General features: G+C 42.6%; 1 protein-coding gene across 4 annotated transcripts in view; it reads right to left on the reverse strand.

Moving 5' to 3' along the window:
• The window catches only part of LOC132975235 (vinculin-like), a 33,562-nt gene extending 19,907 nt beyond the window's left edge, over positions 1–13,655 (reverse strand). For 2 of the 4 annotated variants that reach the window (XM_061039656.1, XM_061039653.1), the window contains exons 1-4: positions 13,250–13,654; positions 3,481–3,551; positions 2,119–2,269; positions 1,374–1,482 (exon numbers count right to left, since the gene is read on the reverse strand). In XM_061039656.1, coding sequence (XP_060895639.1) covers positions 1,374–1,482; positions 2,119–2,269; positions 3,481–3,551; positions 13,250–13,417 — 499 coding nt within the window. In that variant the 5' untranslated portion in view covers positions 13,418–13,654. Of the gene's footprint in view, positions 1–1,373; positions 1,483–2,118; positions 2,270–3,480; positions 3,552–13,249 lie in introns of all 4 variants that reach the window. The other 2 variants (XM_061039655.1, XM_061039654.1) reach the window with 2 other exon arrangements.
• Between the last annotated feature and the right edge of the window lie 3,976 nt (positions 13,656–17,631).

Genomic DNA, 17,631 nt, shown 5'->3' on the forward strand with positions numbered 1-17,631 from the left:
AATTTATTAAGTAAGAGACAACAACAATTTGTTACAGTGTTCTCTTAAATCAGGAGGTGTGAAACTGCGCCTTCCCGGGGCATCTCAAAAGTTAAAATTGGACTCATTGGTACTGGAGAAAACTGAATCAGAATCAGAAATACTGCAGAAGAAAGTGCAGAGGAGAAACCCGCACACCATTTCCACTCCAAAAGTTCACAGGCTGAGATAGATGCAGGAGACTGAATGAGTGAATGAGGAATAAGGAGACTATTTTTGCATCTATCTCAGCTTGTGGACTTTGATCTGGCTGTTCAGCCCAGTGGATTTGGTGTGGAGGTATCTCCTCTGAAATGTTAGTGTTCTAAAACATTACTGTATCAGACTGTTACTGTATTTATGGGCTTATCTCTTAATGGATTGATAGGACAGTGGATAGTGTCAGAAACCAGGGAGAGAGAGAGAGTGGGGAACGACATGCGGGAAAGAGGCCACAGGCGGGATGCGAACCCGGGCCCACTTGAGATGACAGCCTCAATGCATGGGGTGCGTGCCCTAAACCATTGCGCCACCAGCGCCCCTACTGTATCAGAATTGTTAAGCTTCCTTAAATTAGACATTTGTCATCACAAACATCAGCTACTGTAATAACCAAATATTTTGAATCATGGCTTGGGATATAAAAAATATGATTATTGAAGCCATGATGCCAAAAACACTTTTTAGTTTTGTTAGAGATCCTTGACATGAAAGATGTAGAATATCATAAATGTCACAGTTTTTTATTGAAGAGTTTCCTTTTAACATCCTTTGTGTTATACCGTCTGGGGACAGTTTTTGCCCCCCCCCCCCCCCCCCCATTTTACCCTATTAGCTAATTACTGTAATGAAGTAATCTTTTGTTGATCTTAATTCCCATGTTGAATCTGCCTATTTCAGAGGGGGATGAATAATCTGACCAGCAGCTTTCAAAAAAGTAGTTTTAATAAAAGCATTTCCCGGGGAGCTCCTGCAGCTCTCTTGTCTCGTAGGTTCACTGGTGGGGACGGCCTGCTGCTATGGAGCCACCCCCCCCCCCCCACATGTCCCTAGCCTTCTTCCTGCATCTTCCTCTATCCCATTTTTCAAGCCCGGCGGAGTTTCCACAGATGGCTGATCATCATGAGCCTGGTTTTGCCCAAGATTTCTGAACAGTTTCTTTCTTGGCCACTGTAACTTTTGCTGAATGTTGCTCAGTGCTGTGCTCATGACTGATTAACGTTTGGGTCTTTGTAATATACTGTAGCAACGAGTAAGGTCTTTTAAGTGTCTCGAGATAACATTTGTTATGAATTGGCGCTACACAAATAAAGATTGATTGATTGATTGATTGAATAAGTATGCATCCTGCTGACCTGGTCCCAGGTTCTTGGTGTAGGTGATGAGGTCCTCCATGGTCTCCACCACCTCAGCTACTGTCAGGTACTCAAGGATACCTTTACACACACGGATTATCTTCCTCACCTGGGACACAAACACAAACATTATAACACACATGAGATAATGTAAACTGATATGTTGATGAGAGGCAAACTTCTTTTCATTCATGGTGACGTCAAAATTCAGTGTTTGTGTGTGTGAGCTTTTTTAGAGAGCATTAAACGAGGCCTGGTGTTTTGTTTGGGCTTCTTTGTGTGAGTGTGTGTGTGTGTTAACAGTCTTGTGATGTGTGTCTTGTGACTGTAAGGGGTTGCCCTTTTAAAAAAAATGAAGCTTCTGATGAGACGTGGTGAGTTTGATCACGTGGCCAATGTGACTCCACTTACAGAGCTGCTATCAAACATCCAACACACACACACACACACACACACACGTCATTCAGCTTTGTACATATATCTTTACACACACACACACACACATCCAGCCAAACACACACAAACACACACCCTGAGTTACGACAGAGGGGGAGTCATTTGATCTCAGTGATTAGATCTGGCTGCATCTGAGACTGCATTACAGACCCGCTCCTTCCTCTGCTCAGCTAAATAAAGCTTGATTTCCCTGAAAGATACCACTGCTCTGAAGGAAGAGGGATTCTCAGGACACACTCCTGATAAACGAGGCGAACACACACACACACACACACACACACACACACACCTCAGCCTCATCAAAGGTAAGGAGCAGGTCGGACGTCCCCGACAGGATCCCTCTGGATCCATCGATCAGGTAATCTCGAGCTGGAACAGAGTACGGATCTGCCTTCAGCATCTGAGCCGCCTGGACCAGCTTAGAGCTCGAGTTCTCCACCCTGTTAAAAAAAACAAAAAAAAAAAACACAGATGGCTTAAGAGGAGCAGTCGAGATTAAACCCGGCACATGCATTCACAAAAAAAACCCAGGAATTTAGCACCTTGTAAACAAATAGATCAGATCTCATATCGACCAAAGAGCAAGCCCTCATTTCAAGAAGCTGCTCCCTTTATAAAGAAACAAGCAGCACACATGTGGAAATATAGTTTGCAATACATTATAAACGATTTTCTTTGACAACGGCCCTAAAGAAGACACGACTTGATCTCAACATGTAGGCTGCGTTTAATCTTTAATGACATATACAGAAAGTTTAGAGACTTTTATTTAAGTCTGCTTTGAAAATGTCGCCTCCTCGTTATAAATAGCGGTGACAAAGCTTCAAACACCTGTAATCAAAACTAGAAATCAGACTTTAATTCTGCAAATCCTGCACATTTTTCTTAAAGCATGGTTGAAGTTTTAGAGTTACAATTGAAAGGCTATATTCCCTCGGGGGATAAAGGATTAAACCTGAATGAGGTGTTAGTTTTTAAGAGCACTTTAATAAACCCAAGTAACTCCTCTTTCTGACCCCCCCATTGGTCATGGTATCGATGGCTGCTGGTTCATCTATATTTAGGCTGGTTCACATTCCCACACGCCCCCCTCCTAAGCCCTGTGAGTGAGATTTATGGTGTAATGCCTTGTGTGAGTGCCAGTGAGCCGGTGTGTGGGTCTGCATGAGGTCCGGACCCTTTTCCTTAAAAACTGAAAAATCTAATTGGAGATCAAAAAGTAAACAGAACAGTGAATCAGGGAGAGGGACAAAAACAGGAACTGATTGGAGCAAATGTCCTTTAAAATGGAAATGTGTGCGAGAGAGCAATCAAAGCTTGATGTCAGAGCTGCAGCTCTCAGAGTTAATGTCAGCTCTTTGGATGCAGGCTGGAAAACAACAAGCAGCCTCTCAGCGGTCTGGATGCTGGAGAGTCGAGACATCAGAAGTGGCTCTTTGTTGCAGCTGGGAACGCAGCCACGTTTCCTGACATTAAACCGTCTGGAATCCTCTTTTTAACAAGTTCTCTGTCTGCTGAGATATTATGCATCATTTCCACAGTATTTTTTGTCTTCCTCGGGGTGTGACTGTGAAGATGGAAAAGGGACACAGGGAGCCGCAGGGATTAAAAAAAAAAAAAAAGAGCTTTTATTTTTCAGAGACACACTCACTTGATGAATGCAGGAGGCATGTCTCTCTTCATCACCTGGTCCTCGGTGGTTTGAACCGTCTCCTTCCCCACCTGCAACACACACAGATTGATCAGTTTATTTCACATTATCATTATCTGCAGCAAGACAGGAAGTCACATTCAAGAGAGAGCTATTAATAGTCCGCAGGGTGAACGGGTGTGCATCAATTCACACCTATTTCAAACGTGCGTGCATGTCATATCTTTGGGGGGGGGGGGGGGGGGGGGAGTGGGGGGAGCAGAGCAGCTCAGGCTCTGGTTGACTGGGTCGTCTGGTATTCTGCATGAGGGCAGGTCAGGGGACGGACGCTGCTCTAATTTGACCCAACTCTTCAGACCAAGCAGCCATAAAATTCATAGATTAATTTGATTTCTTTGCAGAGCACTTTTAGGGAGGACGTAGGGTTACAAAGTTCGCACCATGTATGGAGGCTATAGTCCTCCAAGCGCACGGCCCAGGTTCAAATCCAACCTGTGGCTCCTTTCCCGCATGTCATTCCCTACTCTCTCTCTCTCTACCTGATTTCTGAGTCTATCCACTGTCCTATCTCTCCATGAAAGGCACAAAAAAGCCCCCAAAAAAGAAAAAGCAGATGGGAAGATACGAAGCAGACCAGAGCAAAACAAACGACAGGAATTTGAAGGTCTTGCACAGACAGATACAGTTCAGAAGCATCTAATAGCAGAACAGGAAATATTAAAAAAAAAAAAAAAGTGAAATACACTTTTAAGCAAATCCAGGAAAGGCCCTCCGATACGAGCATGTTTAAAGAAGGGACTTAAAAGATATAACAGACTCAGCTGTCATCTCCTCAAGGCCCATCTTTCAGAGTTTTGGAGATCAGACAGCAAACGCTCTGTCCACTTAAGAATCAGACATTTGGAACAAAGAAAAGAGCTCTGCTCGAGTACCTCGACGCAAGCACTGGCTCCTGAGGTGAGCTAGAGATCAGAGATGAAGCAGAATAAAGGCAATGAGCCTTAAAAGTAATCGGTTAAATCTGATGTACAACATTCTTGATCTTGAGGCTTGAATAGGAGTGATGTGATCCTGGTTTTTGATTCTGTTCTGATACCATTTTATCGTTTTATTCCATGAAGATACCTTAACAATGGTATTGGCCTATCTGTCCCGTACTAATGCAATTTATAGAATAACACTGGAGTTTTACATATTTCTAGCTTTGACTTATTTTACACAACCGATGGTTATTTTGTGACTATAAAGCACCTGAAACCAGTGGATTTAAAGGAGGAATAAGTGGTAGAGCTGATTTTATTTACTCATCATCTTCAGCACGGCGTCAACGAAACAGTAAATGTTTGCTAGCACAAAATGAAAAGCGGGACCTTGCTTGCGGTGAATGTGTGTTTTCTTTTTACAGGACAAACTGAACCTGACACTCCTGATTGTGAGAATTGATTTTCTATTAAGAGTCCCTTGATGTTTTTTTTTCCTCCTTCTTAACGAATGTGTCGTTTTGTTTCTCTTTCTATTTAGGTCAGACAATTCAAATGCCACACACAAACACCACCTGATTTTGCAGAATAATAGAGTCAGGTAACTTCCTGTGTCTGTCTATATCTGCTCTGTGAAACACCTGTCAGTAGCACTGATGATAGTCAAGGACTCAAATGTTTGCTATTGTTTTATTCACCTTTTTTTAAGCCTTTATTTTAGAGATAGGACAGTGGATAGACGCAAGAATCGGGGACAGAGAGCGGGGATTGTGTTGTAAGTGGGAATGAAAAGGGGGAAAGAAGCAACAGGTGGGAGTTGATCCCAGGCCGCCCACTTCAAGGACTATAGCCTCCGTACATGAGGCACACGCACTAACCACCACTAGGCCATCAGTGCCCCTTTATTCACCTTTTTACACAGTGAGACCTTATTGTTTTGACCTCTTTTTTTGACGTCCTATGCATTTATCTCCGCCTGTGGCCTTCTTTGTGGCTTTTAAGCCCAGTCAAATTGTTGTTCTGGTATCTCCTCTGCCCCTTTTTTCAAATTTTCCTCCAGTGTCGTCGCACTCAAGAGTCCCTATTTGACGCCCGAGTAGGAGCAGTTTCACAGCACCCCAACAAAATAATAGACCATTTATCCATTCTGCAGATTTTTTTCTGTTTTTTTTTTTCAAATAAATGGCATAAATTAAACACAAGCAGTGTGAAGTTTGTGTTGCAAAGCACGTCCGCACAAAGACACACTCCGCTTCTCTAAACACACTGAGACCCAGCAGGACGCCATCGCTCACTTCTCCTGCAGATGTTCATGTAGTGCTGCAGCTGGTTGAAAAACATCAACGTCTCTTACCCACAAATCACATCCAACACTACACACACAAGTATGCCTGCACCCACCCATACACACACACACACACACACACAAACACACACTTTTGAGATGCAATTACAGTGAGATGATGACATCAGTCTCCTGTGGCTGCGTCCATGGAAGTCGGTTAATAGACTTTCTGGCTCCAGAGACTCAGAGGCGGCCTTCACATAGCGCCTTCAAAACAAAACAGCTCTTTACAAGTGATTTATTCTCAGATTCGTCTGACCGTTTAGCAACTATAGAAACTTCTGCTGCTGTAAACTTCTCCTTTTCTGGTCAGGCACTGAGGCTGGTATGACGTAACAGATAAGGAATGAAATCCAAGTCATTAATAAAAGTATTTTCTACATCTTCTAATAGATGAATGTGCTTATCAGTGGTTGTGTTTTAATAACCATAAAATCATGAGGCCCTGTTTCATCTTATGTGTAACTAAAGCACACAGCTAGATAATTCTCACTCTGAAGGGAGCAGCAGAGCTCAAGTCGGAATGCATGAACTTGAACTCAACATTGGAAACCTTTTAAATGTGCTTGCAGCAACAAAACACAGAAAACATGCAAAGATATTTCTAAAAAAAAAAGTGACATCCTTCACTTCAAATGAAATGCATTCTCCCTCGTTTAAAACTGCAATTTGTCACATTTAAAAACATAATGAAAGTTTTCAAACACAGAAAAACTCTATGATCACTATGACACATCTCGATGTGTTTTGGTGACTTCCCTCGTTTAAAAAAAAAATCAGGAAGTTGTCAAACTTTGAAATGTGAGGAATGCAGCTCAGCACGTCGAGGGCACCAGATGATGCAACCCTGCAGACAAATCTCAGAGAGTCACATCAGGTGACGGATCAAAGAGCTGTGCGAGGGGGTTTTCCTGTAAGCAGCAACACTCTGCATCGATTATTCAGTACATTTTTAATGAGACGTTTGCCGGGCACGCTGACAGTATGACGTGTGTGTGGTTTCAACAGCCTGAGAGGTGTGACTCCTTCAGCAGGAAACAGAGCTCTCAATCAAAGCTGACACAAAATAATCACCCAGGTTTTATCTCAGACTCACTGACATCAGCACTTATGGAGATATGTGTCTCGTTTTACTTATTTAATAGAACATTCAGTCTTACAAGGAATATATAAAGTCATTTTATAGAAGTTACAGTTAAAGTGAGCTGTACAGTAGCGTGCTCTCTCTCCTCGTCTTCCTCATTTTCTGCTTTCTACTTATCTGTCTGTTATCAGAGCTTTGGGAGGTGATCATGGTTGAGCTCATGTGATGAATGCAGGTCAATATTTGCTCTTGTTTTTGCTCTGTTTTGGTCTCCACCAATCCCTGAGGGAAACATCTCCGGCTGCTAAAAGCTTCTGTACACTTGATTAAGTCAGAGTGAAAAATTCAGCCAATTTCGTTCACACAGGAATCTCACCTCGAAAACATTTCAGGACATTTTCAGGAGTTTTGTGCGTGTGTGAAAGCAGCACAGGAATCAACAGTCTATATCAACAATCGAGAGCAGGTCTAGAATGGATCGTCATGTTTTTTATTTTCAGAGAACAAACTCAATCCTCCAATAAGTAAGCACTTTAGCACACCAACATCCCGGCTGGAGATGATCTGTGTTTGAAGTGCTCTCGCAACACAAAATATTTTTGATGGTTTAGATGAGGAGGGTCGGGCGTCCGGGTAGAGCATACATGGAGGAGGAGTTTTTTGGAACTGTTTATGGGTTTACATCAATAAACACGTGAAAGGATGTTTCCAAAATACAAACAGAGGGAAAAAATATAAAGACAACTGAGGCGAGCAGTAAAGAGTATAATGCAGCAAAACTTTGCTAAATGTAAACGTCATCACCCTCCCTGCCCCCTCGCTCACCAAGAATGCTCCAGACTACCAGCTCACCCTGACTGTTTCCATTATAGTTGTAGTATGTATAAGGCAATATATCCATTTTATCAATAAATTGGGTTTGTGGAAAATCAAGTTTTTCTCTTCACCGCTCCCCTTGGGCTCTCGTAGTTCATATCCTCCCCTCTTGTTTACTTCCTACAGAGGGACCGGTTGGCCCCAGGTATGTTACAATTCACTTAGCAGATATGGTATGTGCCACCCAGCCACAAGTATTTTGCTGAAGTTGCTCTGCCTCATCTGAACTGTTGGTGTACCCTGAAACTGCATAGTGCATAGCCTGTAATTTAACCCCTAAAGAGACATTCAGCTTATTTTATTAATCCTCAAACGGGAATTCAGTTTGCTTTAGTTGAACTGAATGATAAAAAATTAATAAATAAATATATATATATGTATTACAGCCAGACTGCGACATACCACGCTGCCCTTGCCAACACTAACAAGGTAAGCTAAGCCTACATGTTTTTTTGTGCTTTTGCAACTCTGAGGATATATGAAAATAAAAAAGACATCTCTAGGAAATAACTCATCACAGAAAACAAAGATAAGAAAAAGGATGCAATTCCGTTTAGAGCTTCTGTAAAAAATGCCACTATTAACAACAACAGTTATATGACTGACCAACATGTCTACATATGGACTTTCAGCTTTGGAATCACCATCAAACGTCTGTCTAATTCTGCCATATGATTAAAGCCAGGGTGGATTTCAGACAGACTGAGGAACAGAGGGGACACACAGCCGGATACATGTTCTCAGTCTGCCACCGAACAAGAAGAGATGGAGCATATTCACATGGAGGAGCGGGCTGAGAACAGTTGGTTTGCGTGCGTGTGTGTGTGTGTGTGTGTGTGTGTGTGTGTGTGTGTGTGTGTGTGTGTGTGTGTGTGTGTGTGTGTGTGTGTGTGTGTGTAGGGTGTGAGGTGGACTATGAGGCTTGGCAGAGTCTGGTTTTAAGACGCCAGAGACGCTTTCCATTTTCTCCTCATCGTACTCTTCATCTCAGTTTTTGTCTCTCTCTCTCTCTCTCTCTCTCTCTCTCTCTCTCTCTCTCTCTCTCTCTCTCTCTCTCTCTCTCTCTCTCTCTCTCCCCCTCCCTCTCTCTGCTCCGCTTCTTCAGTGTGTGGTTACTTCACTTCACTCAACGGTAAATCTATTTATTCCTCCCTCCCTCCCCCCCCCCTCCCCCTCAGACATACTCAGGATCTATGTTGACTCCTTGAGGAGCAGATTCTTCACAAACAGCGACGACTCAGCCCTTTCATCAGCACAACTTCAGCAACACACACACACACACACACACACACACACACACACACACACACTTTCAGACAGCTACTCCAGCAGCATCGTTCAGATCCGTACTCTAATCAGCGTCAGCCCACGCAGAACCTCTGACGGCTCGAGACTTTCACCATCTTGTGTGAGTGTCGAAGTGTTTCGGTGACCTAGATTTGATGGTGCCCCCCACACGGCCCACCCTGGCCGGGGGTTAACGGTGTAATTGTATCAGTGTGCAGCTTTAACTATGTTACATCTCAGCTCAGGAGGGGGAAATGAATCAGCTTTCTAAAATAAAGCATGTGTTCCTAAGAGAGGTGTGTGTGCTCGATCTTTAGGTGTACTTTACATCCAATTAAGTCTATCTCCCCGGCAACAAACCTCCGCTGATGTCTCACGCTCTGTTAACACCTCCTCATAAAACACTGTTCGACTCTCGCTCTTCTTATCATGGCACTAAAGAACAACTCATCATGCTCTCCTTGGTCTTTGCTTAAGCAGAGGTGGTAAAAGTGTGCACACACTTCAACTCAAGTACAAGACCAAATAATGTTGTAAAAATGCTGTGACGGACATTTCTGTGGGCGCTTTCCTGAACCTTAAAGCTCCTGTGTGGACTTTTCAACAGGCTGTGAAGCTAATATGAATGCCTCTATGTGACCTGCAGAGGCAAACGAAACAGTCAGCGACCAGATTGATAGTTTCTATATATTCATTTTTAACGCTTGTAACCACTGCCTCCTGGTAGGTGTCAGGCTCAGTGAGTTACAGCCTCTGTTTACATTTCCCACAGCAAGTGATAAATTTGACACTTGAAATGGAGCAGGAGGAGGTTTTTCATCAGAGAACACACCTTACACATGTACAGGACAAGATCAGCAAAGAGAGCACACTGCCGCTTTGTCTGCAGGGGGCGCCACAAACAATGCAAACCCTGCAATCGACGCATTCCTCACTGGAGCTTTAAGTCACATTTGGGGAGCTAGTCAACTTAAAAATGACTATTAATGCTGTGAAGAACTTCTGGTTTAAGGATACCGTGAGATATGCTCTCATTTTGTGTGGATCTTGGCGCCTCCTGTGGACAAAGCAGTGCGTCTTATTTCTCTGATGATCTTGTCCTGTACATGCATAATTGTAAATCTCTGCAAAGGGTCGGGCAGTGCTGACATTAAAAGTGAAGTGCATAGAGACTGTCGAGTCCAAATCAAAAAGAAGCTGGAGGTCTTTTCGGGGACTGCCAAGACAAACTTCTATCTTTTAACCATGTGTCCAGGGGGGAAAGAGTGCAACAGTTGTAGGGCCTTTCGCTTGAAATACTTTTAACATTTCAGTTTTGTAACAACAGAAAACTCCTGCTGTCTTTTGACAATTAAACACATTTAATTTAATAACGTATAAAACATCAATAAAGAGAAATCAACCTTCTCTCTGATGATCTTTTTGCTTTTATAAGTCATTATTTAACTGACCCTGTTTCACAATCAGTAAAAATTCCCTCACAGTATGTTTATTATTATTATCTACCATGTGACTTCTCATCTCAGTTTATGCTTTTATCTTCGTGTGTTGGATTACAATTGGCCTTATGTCTCACAAACACATGAGCTAATTCAGGGAGAAACACAAGACAAGGAGCAATAAAGCCATTCAAAAACTTTTTTTTTTTTTTTTTTTTAAATGCATCCTGTTCTCCCTCTGCAGCCTTCCCTTACATCCTTAAAACACTTCCCCGTCACCTTCCCCTGTCGATGTGTCCTTAGCCCCTTATCGCTCCTTGTCCCCTCGCATCTCCATCATCCGAGAACCCGTGCGACACGCCTCAGGCTGCCATTAGCCTCCTTCTGCTCTCTGTCTGAAAAGATCAACTGAACGGCTCATCGAGGACAAGAGGAGAAAAGAAAGAGAGAGACGGGGAAAGAGGTGACCCCTGTAGCGACGGGATATCAAGGACGTGCTGCAGCTGGATTGTATCGGGAGAAGAAGGGGGGATGTGTTTGAGTCCCGACCGAGAGGCCTTTTCTTATTATCAGTTAATGGGATATTTATCAGAATGATCTTGTGTGTCCTTGCACAGGAAAAAAGCTGATTTGTGGAGAAAAAGTTCGACAGGAAAAGGTTTAGAGCAGGTATTTAAAAAAGAACAATTCCAACCAAAAACACCATCAAACTTCTTATCCTCCTCTAACAGAGTGTGGACTTTCTATTTCAACAGTCTCCATGCTTCTCAGAGTTACATTTTTTATTCTAACATGTCATAAATTCAAGTTAAATGGCTCGATTTCATACATTTTCACTCCAGGTATGCAGACAACTCAAATGGAGAAAATCTTTAACAAGAGTCAACTCTGAATGTTTAAAATATTAATAACCCTTCATGTATGAATTTGCAATAATCCAAATGTACTCGTCCCAAATCCAAATCCTGCCGACGCATCCTAACACATGCTGAGTAATATCAGAAAATGCATTTAGCCATTACATAACATTTTTTTTTTGGATTAAGCCAGCAGCTTAGTTTTTCCCACTATGACATAAAAAAATGAATCTTTATTTGTTTATTTCAAGACAGCAGTCCCAAAGAACACAAGCTTGGTGTGTTACGAAGAGAAGTTACAGCCAGAAAAGCAAAAAGGTGATTTGCTGCATGACTGAAAAAAAGGCAAAATACAAACAAAAAGTTGCAGAAATGTCCCAGCTGTCTGGATTGTGAAGTTCCATATTCAGCTTCATTAAGGAAATATTTTGATGAAATACCAAACTTAACCTCAAAGCTTTTTTTTTGGTCAGTAACCGTCTATAAATGTGTTTATCTTTTATCTAATTAGTTTAAAATGTGACTTTCTTTTATTTTAAGATTTATGTTTGTGCTTTTTATGCTTTTATGTAGAGACAGGACAGTGGATAGAGCCGGAGATCAGGGAGAGAGAAAGCAGGGAACGACATGTAGGGAAGGAGCCACAGGTCGGATTCAGACCCGGACCGCCCGCTTAGAGGACCATAGCCATGTCAGGGCGTGCGCACTAACCACTAAGTCAATATGACTTTATAAGCACAACCTTTCCATATTTTGTGTGGCGTTTATCCTATATTATTTTAGTCATGTGCGATTTATCAATTTTGTTTCTTGTTTGTTGTTTCTGGATTGATTTCACATTTCACAAGGGATTTTTTTTTAAAATCATACCTCACTACGGCAGTGTTGAGAAAACCAAATAAAAAAGTTGTTTAAAAAAGTGACATAGTGTTTAACAAAGCTGCAAACAAAGCCGGTTTTAAACCTTTAGGTCCCAAATCTTCCGCGCAACCTGCATTTACAGATTTCATTGCATCTGTTCACTCAGTGTCATGAAGTGACTCCATAATTGCAGTTTAAACAAGTAACTGTTTAGTCTGCTGAGGATGATTTCTCTCGACTGAGCAAAGCTGCGTCGCCCCTTGCGTCAGTCCCAACGACCTGGTTTGGCATTAATGATGTGGTCTGTATTGATTTTTCTGGTCAGTGCACACAGAGGAGACATCAGGGTCTTTTCTATGCACATTTTAGAGCCAATGTGACGAAGAATGAAGGCGGCAGAGGAGGTGAGACGAGGCCGGGTGAGTTAGGGGTCAAAGAAGTTGGAGAAAATGACACAGATTAGGAGAGGATGTGAGGTGCTGATAAATGACTAAATAGAGTTTCTATCCTCTTTGGAAGTTGATTGGGGGATGTATTTTATGCCTTTTGTCTCGTAAAACAGCAAACTCAATCTGAGCTTGGTTAATGAATCCGGGAGCAGAGAAACCTACAGTAACCCTGAAGTGACATTTCCCACAAACTCATCTGCATCCCGTTAATTCAATCTGCCGCCCCACAAACTTAATTAAGCTCTGAGGCCATCTGATCATCAATCTGGGCTAAAGTTTGTCATGTTTGTTGTGTTGCTTTGTGGGAGAAAAAAAAACCTGCAGGAGCTCGTGAAACATGCACGAGCGTCAGCTGGGTGTGTGTGTGTGACAGTTTTATGGTTTTAATGGCGAACATGGATCAAGATGCTGTAAATCTACCTGGAGGTGGTCTCCAGGTTGAACATAATTAGCCTACTTGCTCCAATGTGTAGTGTGATAAAAGGTTACATTATGAGAGTAATTAAATAAATCACTAATTGCAGCAGGTTTTGAAGTTTGGATGATAAATGTCACTTTGAGGTTTCAGGGATCTTAAGCCCGGAGACTCACCCGCACAAGGTTGCTGACAGCCGACTGCACCGCAGCCACCGGCACCGTCAGGTCCGGGATGGCTTTACCGTCAACCTCCCCCTCCTCGTGCATGATGACCAGGTGGGAGATCTGCTGGGCCACCGGCTCCAGGATACTCTCGATGGTCTTGGTGTGAAACACCGGCATCTTGAACGACTTGAACCGCAGCCCTGATTGAAGAAAAAGGCGAGCTGGTCGCTCCAGATCCAGCGCAGAAGATTCCCCCCCCCCTTCTTCTCCTCTCCCTCCTCTCCTCTCCTCTCCTCTCCGGTACCGGCAGGAGGACAAATCCCGAGTTGTCAAGTCCAGCCCCTGGGACGGATCCCTCACGCTCCTCTCCTCCCGGTGTGCTCCTCGGTGAAAGCTGGACTCAGACGGTCGGTGTCCTCCGGTGGGAGCGACCCAAATCGTGACAGACGGAATCACCGCCCTCCGCCCAATCACAGCCGAGGAATACAGCTGCCAAGCGGGTTGGTGTTGGTACGCATTGACGCCCCACCATCCCTCCACCCCCACGCACACGCACGCACACACACACACACACACACACACACACACACACACACACACACACACACACATATATCATAAGCACGCACGCACACATACGGTGAAAGCGCTTCCCAAATGACGTCATGCATGCCAGTAGCCCCAAAAAGGAAAGCGTCGGGGTTACTTAATGGGAAAAAAAAAAATAGAGATTCAGATATATCTGCATCAGAAAAGATTGTGAACATAAATCAGTTTATCAAAGGTCAGCTTCTCAAAGTGTGACACCACAGAGGACACACAGAGAGAGGATGAGGAGCTGCACAGGGAGGTCAAAGGTCAAACTAAACTGATGAAACTGCATTTATTTAATGAAGCTTACAAACTTGAATATTTTAATTCGATGTTCAGATGTGAAAAAATGCACACATGATCATGAAGCCTTGTGATGATGATTAAATACAGTATATTTTTTAAGTCCACTGGTTTAGAGATAAGAGAAAACACAATGCAATGCAATTCAAACAAGAAACTGACTTAAATCCAAAAACTGAAATCATACTCCTTAAAAATACATTTTTGATTTAAAGCTCCTGTGAGGAAATTGTGGATTGTGTTGATTGTTTACACCCCCTTAAGACAAAGTGTTACCTCGTAACACTTTTCTGCTTTTGCATGTGAAAGAAGTGTTTTAAACAAGAATCTAATTCGGCGTTCTTTTAACAGTCCAAATGTTCCACTCATCGAGAATCTTTGCCATTGAAAATGTAAAGAAAGGCGTTGTGTTATTTATCACTTAATCTGACACCTATACCATACCGCAGTGGTTTCAGGCATTATTTAAAACATATAGAAATAATCAATCATCTCACTGAAACTCTTATTTGCTTTTGTAGGCCATAAAGAGACATCTTTATTAATTTCAGTCTCTTTGATAACAAGTGAAAACATCCTCAGAGGAGCTTTAATCTTAAATTATATTTATTTTATTTAAAACGTATACTTTATTATTTTGCTGCCTTTATGAAGCATTTTGTAAATTGAATTTTAAACGCGCTCTATCTACTTCTACTACTTATTTTATTTCACCTTTATTTAACAGGTTCATCCTGGAGAGGTTCAAAATCTCTTTTACATTAGAGACACCTGGCCCAGGTAGTCATACAAAATCACACATTAAACACATAAAGAATAACTTAAATAACAACACAAGAAAATCACACACTCTGAATAAAGTATTTAAATACTACGGAGCGCCTGAAGTCCCAAAAAGTGAATATTCTGCCAATGCATTTAGGAGAAGCAGTTTTCCTGAGTTCTGTCAAAGCTATTGGTTCAGTGAAGAGCGACCAATTAGGGGATCACAGCTGGTATCCAGTAGAGCTGAAATAGAGGAGGGTAAAATACAGAGGTTGTTATGTTATTTGTATTATTATTAGGGCCTGAAATATTGAACAAAACTGTCAGTGTATTTTTTTTTTCCTGAGGCCTCAAACCTGCATCTGACACACGATCTATGTTCATTAAAAGGTGGGTCAGGAGTTCATGTCTCCAGACCTAAATGTCCAGGTCTAAATTAAGACCCGGCTATTCAGCTTGCTGCTTCTGGCTGAAGGAGTCTCTCCCGCAGGACGACGACATTCAGACCCTGCACCGCCGCTCCCTCGGGCTGTTTCTACCACTTCTTCCCTTAATCAGCTGTCCCGCTGGTTTCACACCCACCTGACAGGTTGCACTTGAATTTGTGAGTGCGTTAAAGTGAAAGCAACTCATCTCTTCGAGTAATTAAAAAGGAAAAAGGATCACAGTGTTGGAGCTTATCGTTGTTGTGTTGTCCCAGTTTTTTTTAGATCTGATTCTTTTTTGGGGAAACCGGAGACCCCAGCAGCTAAAATAGAGGTATTTATACCCCTGAGAACTGGTGTAAACCAAGTAGTGTGCAGCCGAGAGAGACCCCTCCTGTGTGTGTGTGTGTGTGTGTGTGTGTGTGTGTGTGTGTGTGTCCCTTATATTGGTGTGGACAATCAGCTACAAACCAAACTGAACCAGAAAGACTGGACACTCTGGTCACCCTGGTTAGAATATTTACCGCCCTGTCCTCCTCTCTCCTCTTCTCTCCTCTTCCTCACAAATTGTCCTTAAAGAGGAGCAAGACTCGCAGTCGTAACATCTCAAATCCATATATGGATCGAGGCAGAGTAGAGGAGCAGTAAAGTAAACTGGGGTCTGTGAGTAATCGAGGGGGGGGGGGTTAGGATGAACTGAGTTTGGCCCCAGTAGCACTGCTGCAAACGGTCTGTATATATGTGGACTTGTCCAAACAGACTGTGATAGAAAGCATTGCAGGAGGTTGCTTAGAGAGGCCTTGAAGCGTTCTTCATCAAACGACAACCCTGGGGAGTCGAGAAAAATGAAGCCAACGCAGGGGCGCTAAAAACTGCAGCACCTCAAGTGGCCACTTGAGGCTTGCTCTCAACGTGAGTCAATGCCCATTTGGCCCCATTTTAAAATGCCACAGGGTAGAAATAGACAGCCTCTATAGCTCTTTTTTTCAGGACAACAGTACAGAGATGAACGTCAACATAACTCATCTGTTAATAATATCAATGCCTTCATTGATAGCACTGTTCACTATACTCAGCATCTAAGCTAAGTCAGTTACAACCGATCTCTCAGCTGTGACGTCGTGGGAACAAATCCATCGCTTTTGTGTTTTTTATTACACTTCATAAGTCAGAGGTCAAGCTTTTTCTGTTCATTAGAAATCTAATGTTATTGTATATCTTTGCATGAATTAGCAGCTATCCGTTGCTTGTTATTTCGTTCGGTAATTGTCAAATATTCATTCCTTCATTTGAGCCCATTTATGCATAGTCAGGATTTGCTGTTCTTCACAATTAAGATGACTGACCAACTGACTGGTAAAAGGAATAAATTGATTTTTGTTGCAACTTTCACCTGCCAACTTTTTGCATTCTGCGAGAAAGTTAACTAGCTCATTAACCAGCGAATAAATAAGTTTAGTTAGCTTTGATGAATGGATGTTTGCAAACCCCTTGCTGCTTTTTCGTTACGCCCCGTTGTTCAAAATCAGTCACTTCTGATCTCTGAAAAACCAACGCTGAGAAGGCGATGAGCTGAACTCAAGGCTTTCAAAATATCATCCTCTATTATTTGGCATTTGAAGACACCGCAGTTTGTCTCCCCCACCTCTGCTGAATCTGTGTTGTGGATTCAAATGTTCCTGCTCTGAGTGAGGGGGTGTTCCTGTGGCATGTGTCTTTCTTTAGGGGAGGTGTTGGAGGAATTAAACGGAGAGGTGTGAGTCAGTGGACAACTGTACACATAAACACTCACTCCTTTCTGCTGAGCCGAGAGTTTCCCGGGAATCAAAAGTTGTCCGACCGTACGCTTGGCTTTCTCCACACTGCAGCAGAAACACCTGGTACAATATGGAAATAAACAACGGCCTCTTGCTGAGTCATACAATACAGCATAAAAGACAAACAAAAAAATAGTACCTTGCCTCTGCTACAACTGAGTCTGCAGCTGGTGTTTGTATTCCCAAAATGAGCGCTCAGTACTATTTTCCAACCAGATAGCCCCAAAAACCTTTCCTTTGTGGAAGTAAAGAAAATACAAAAATATGAACCACCATGGTTTTTATCTGGCTATAGGGAAAGAGCTTAAATATTCTCAGCTGCTTGTAATTTGTGACAAAACTTTGCAGGTGTTTTCATTTCGACATTAGGAGGGCTCCTCTGGGTTAATGTGTCCCACCTGAGCATTCTGTGTGTAGATTTTAATTTCTGTTTTCATTTTTAATTTTGCACAAAGTAAAGAACCGAGAGCTTATCACCGCTGGATGGATT

This window comes from Labrus mixtus, chromosome 6 (assembly GCF_963584025.1).
Source record: "Labrus mixtus chromosome 6, fLabMix1.1, whole genome shotgun sequence".
Classification (NCBI taxonomy): domain Eukaryota; kingdom Metazoa; phylum Chordata; class Actinopteri; order Labriformes; family Labridae; genus Labrus; species Labrus mixtus.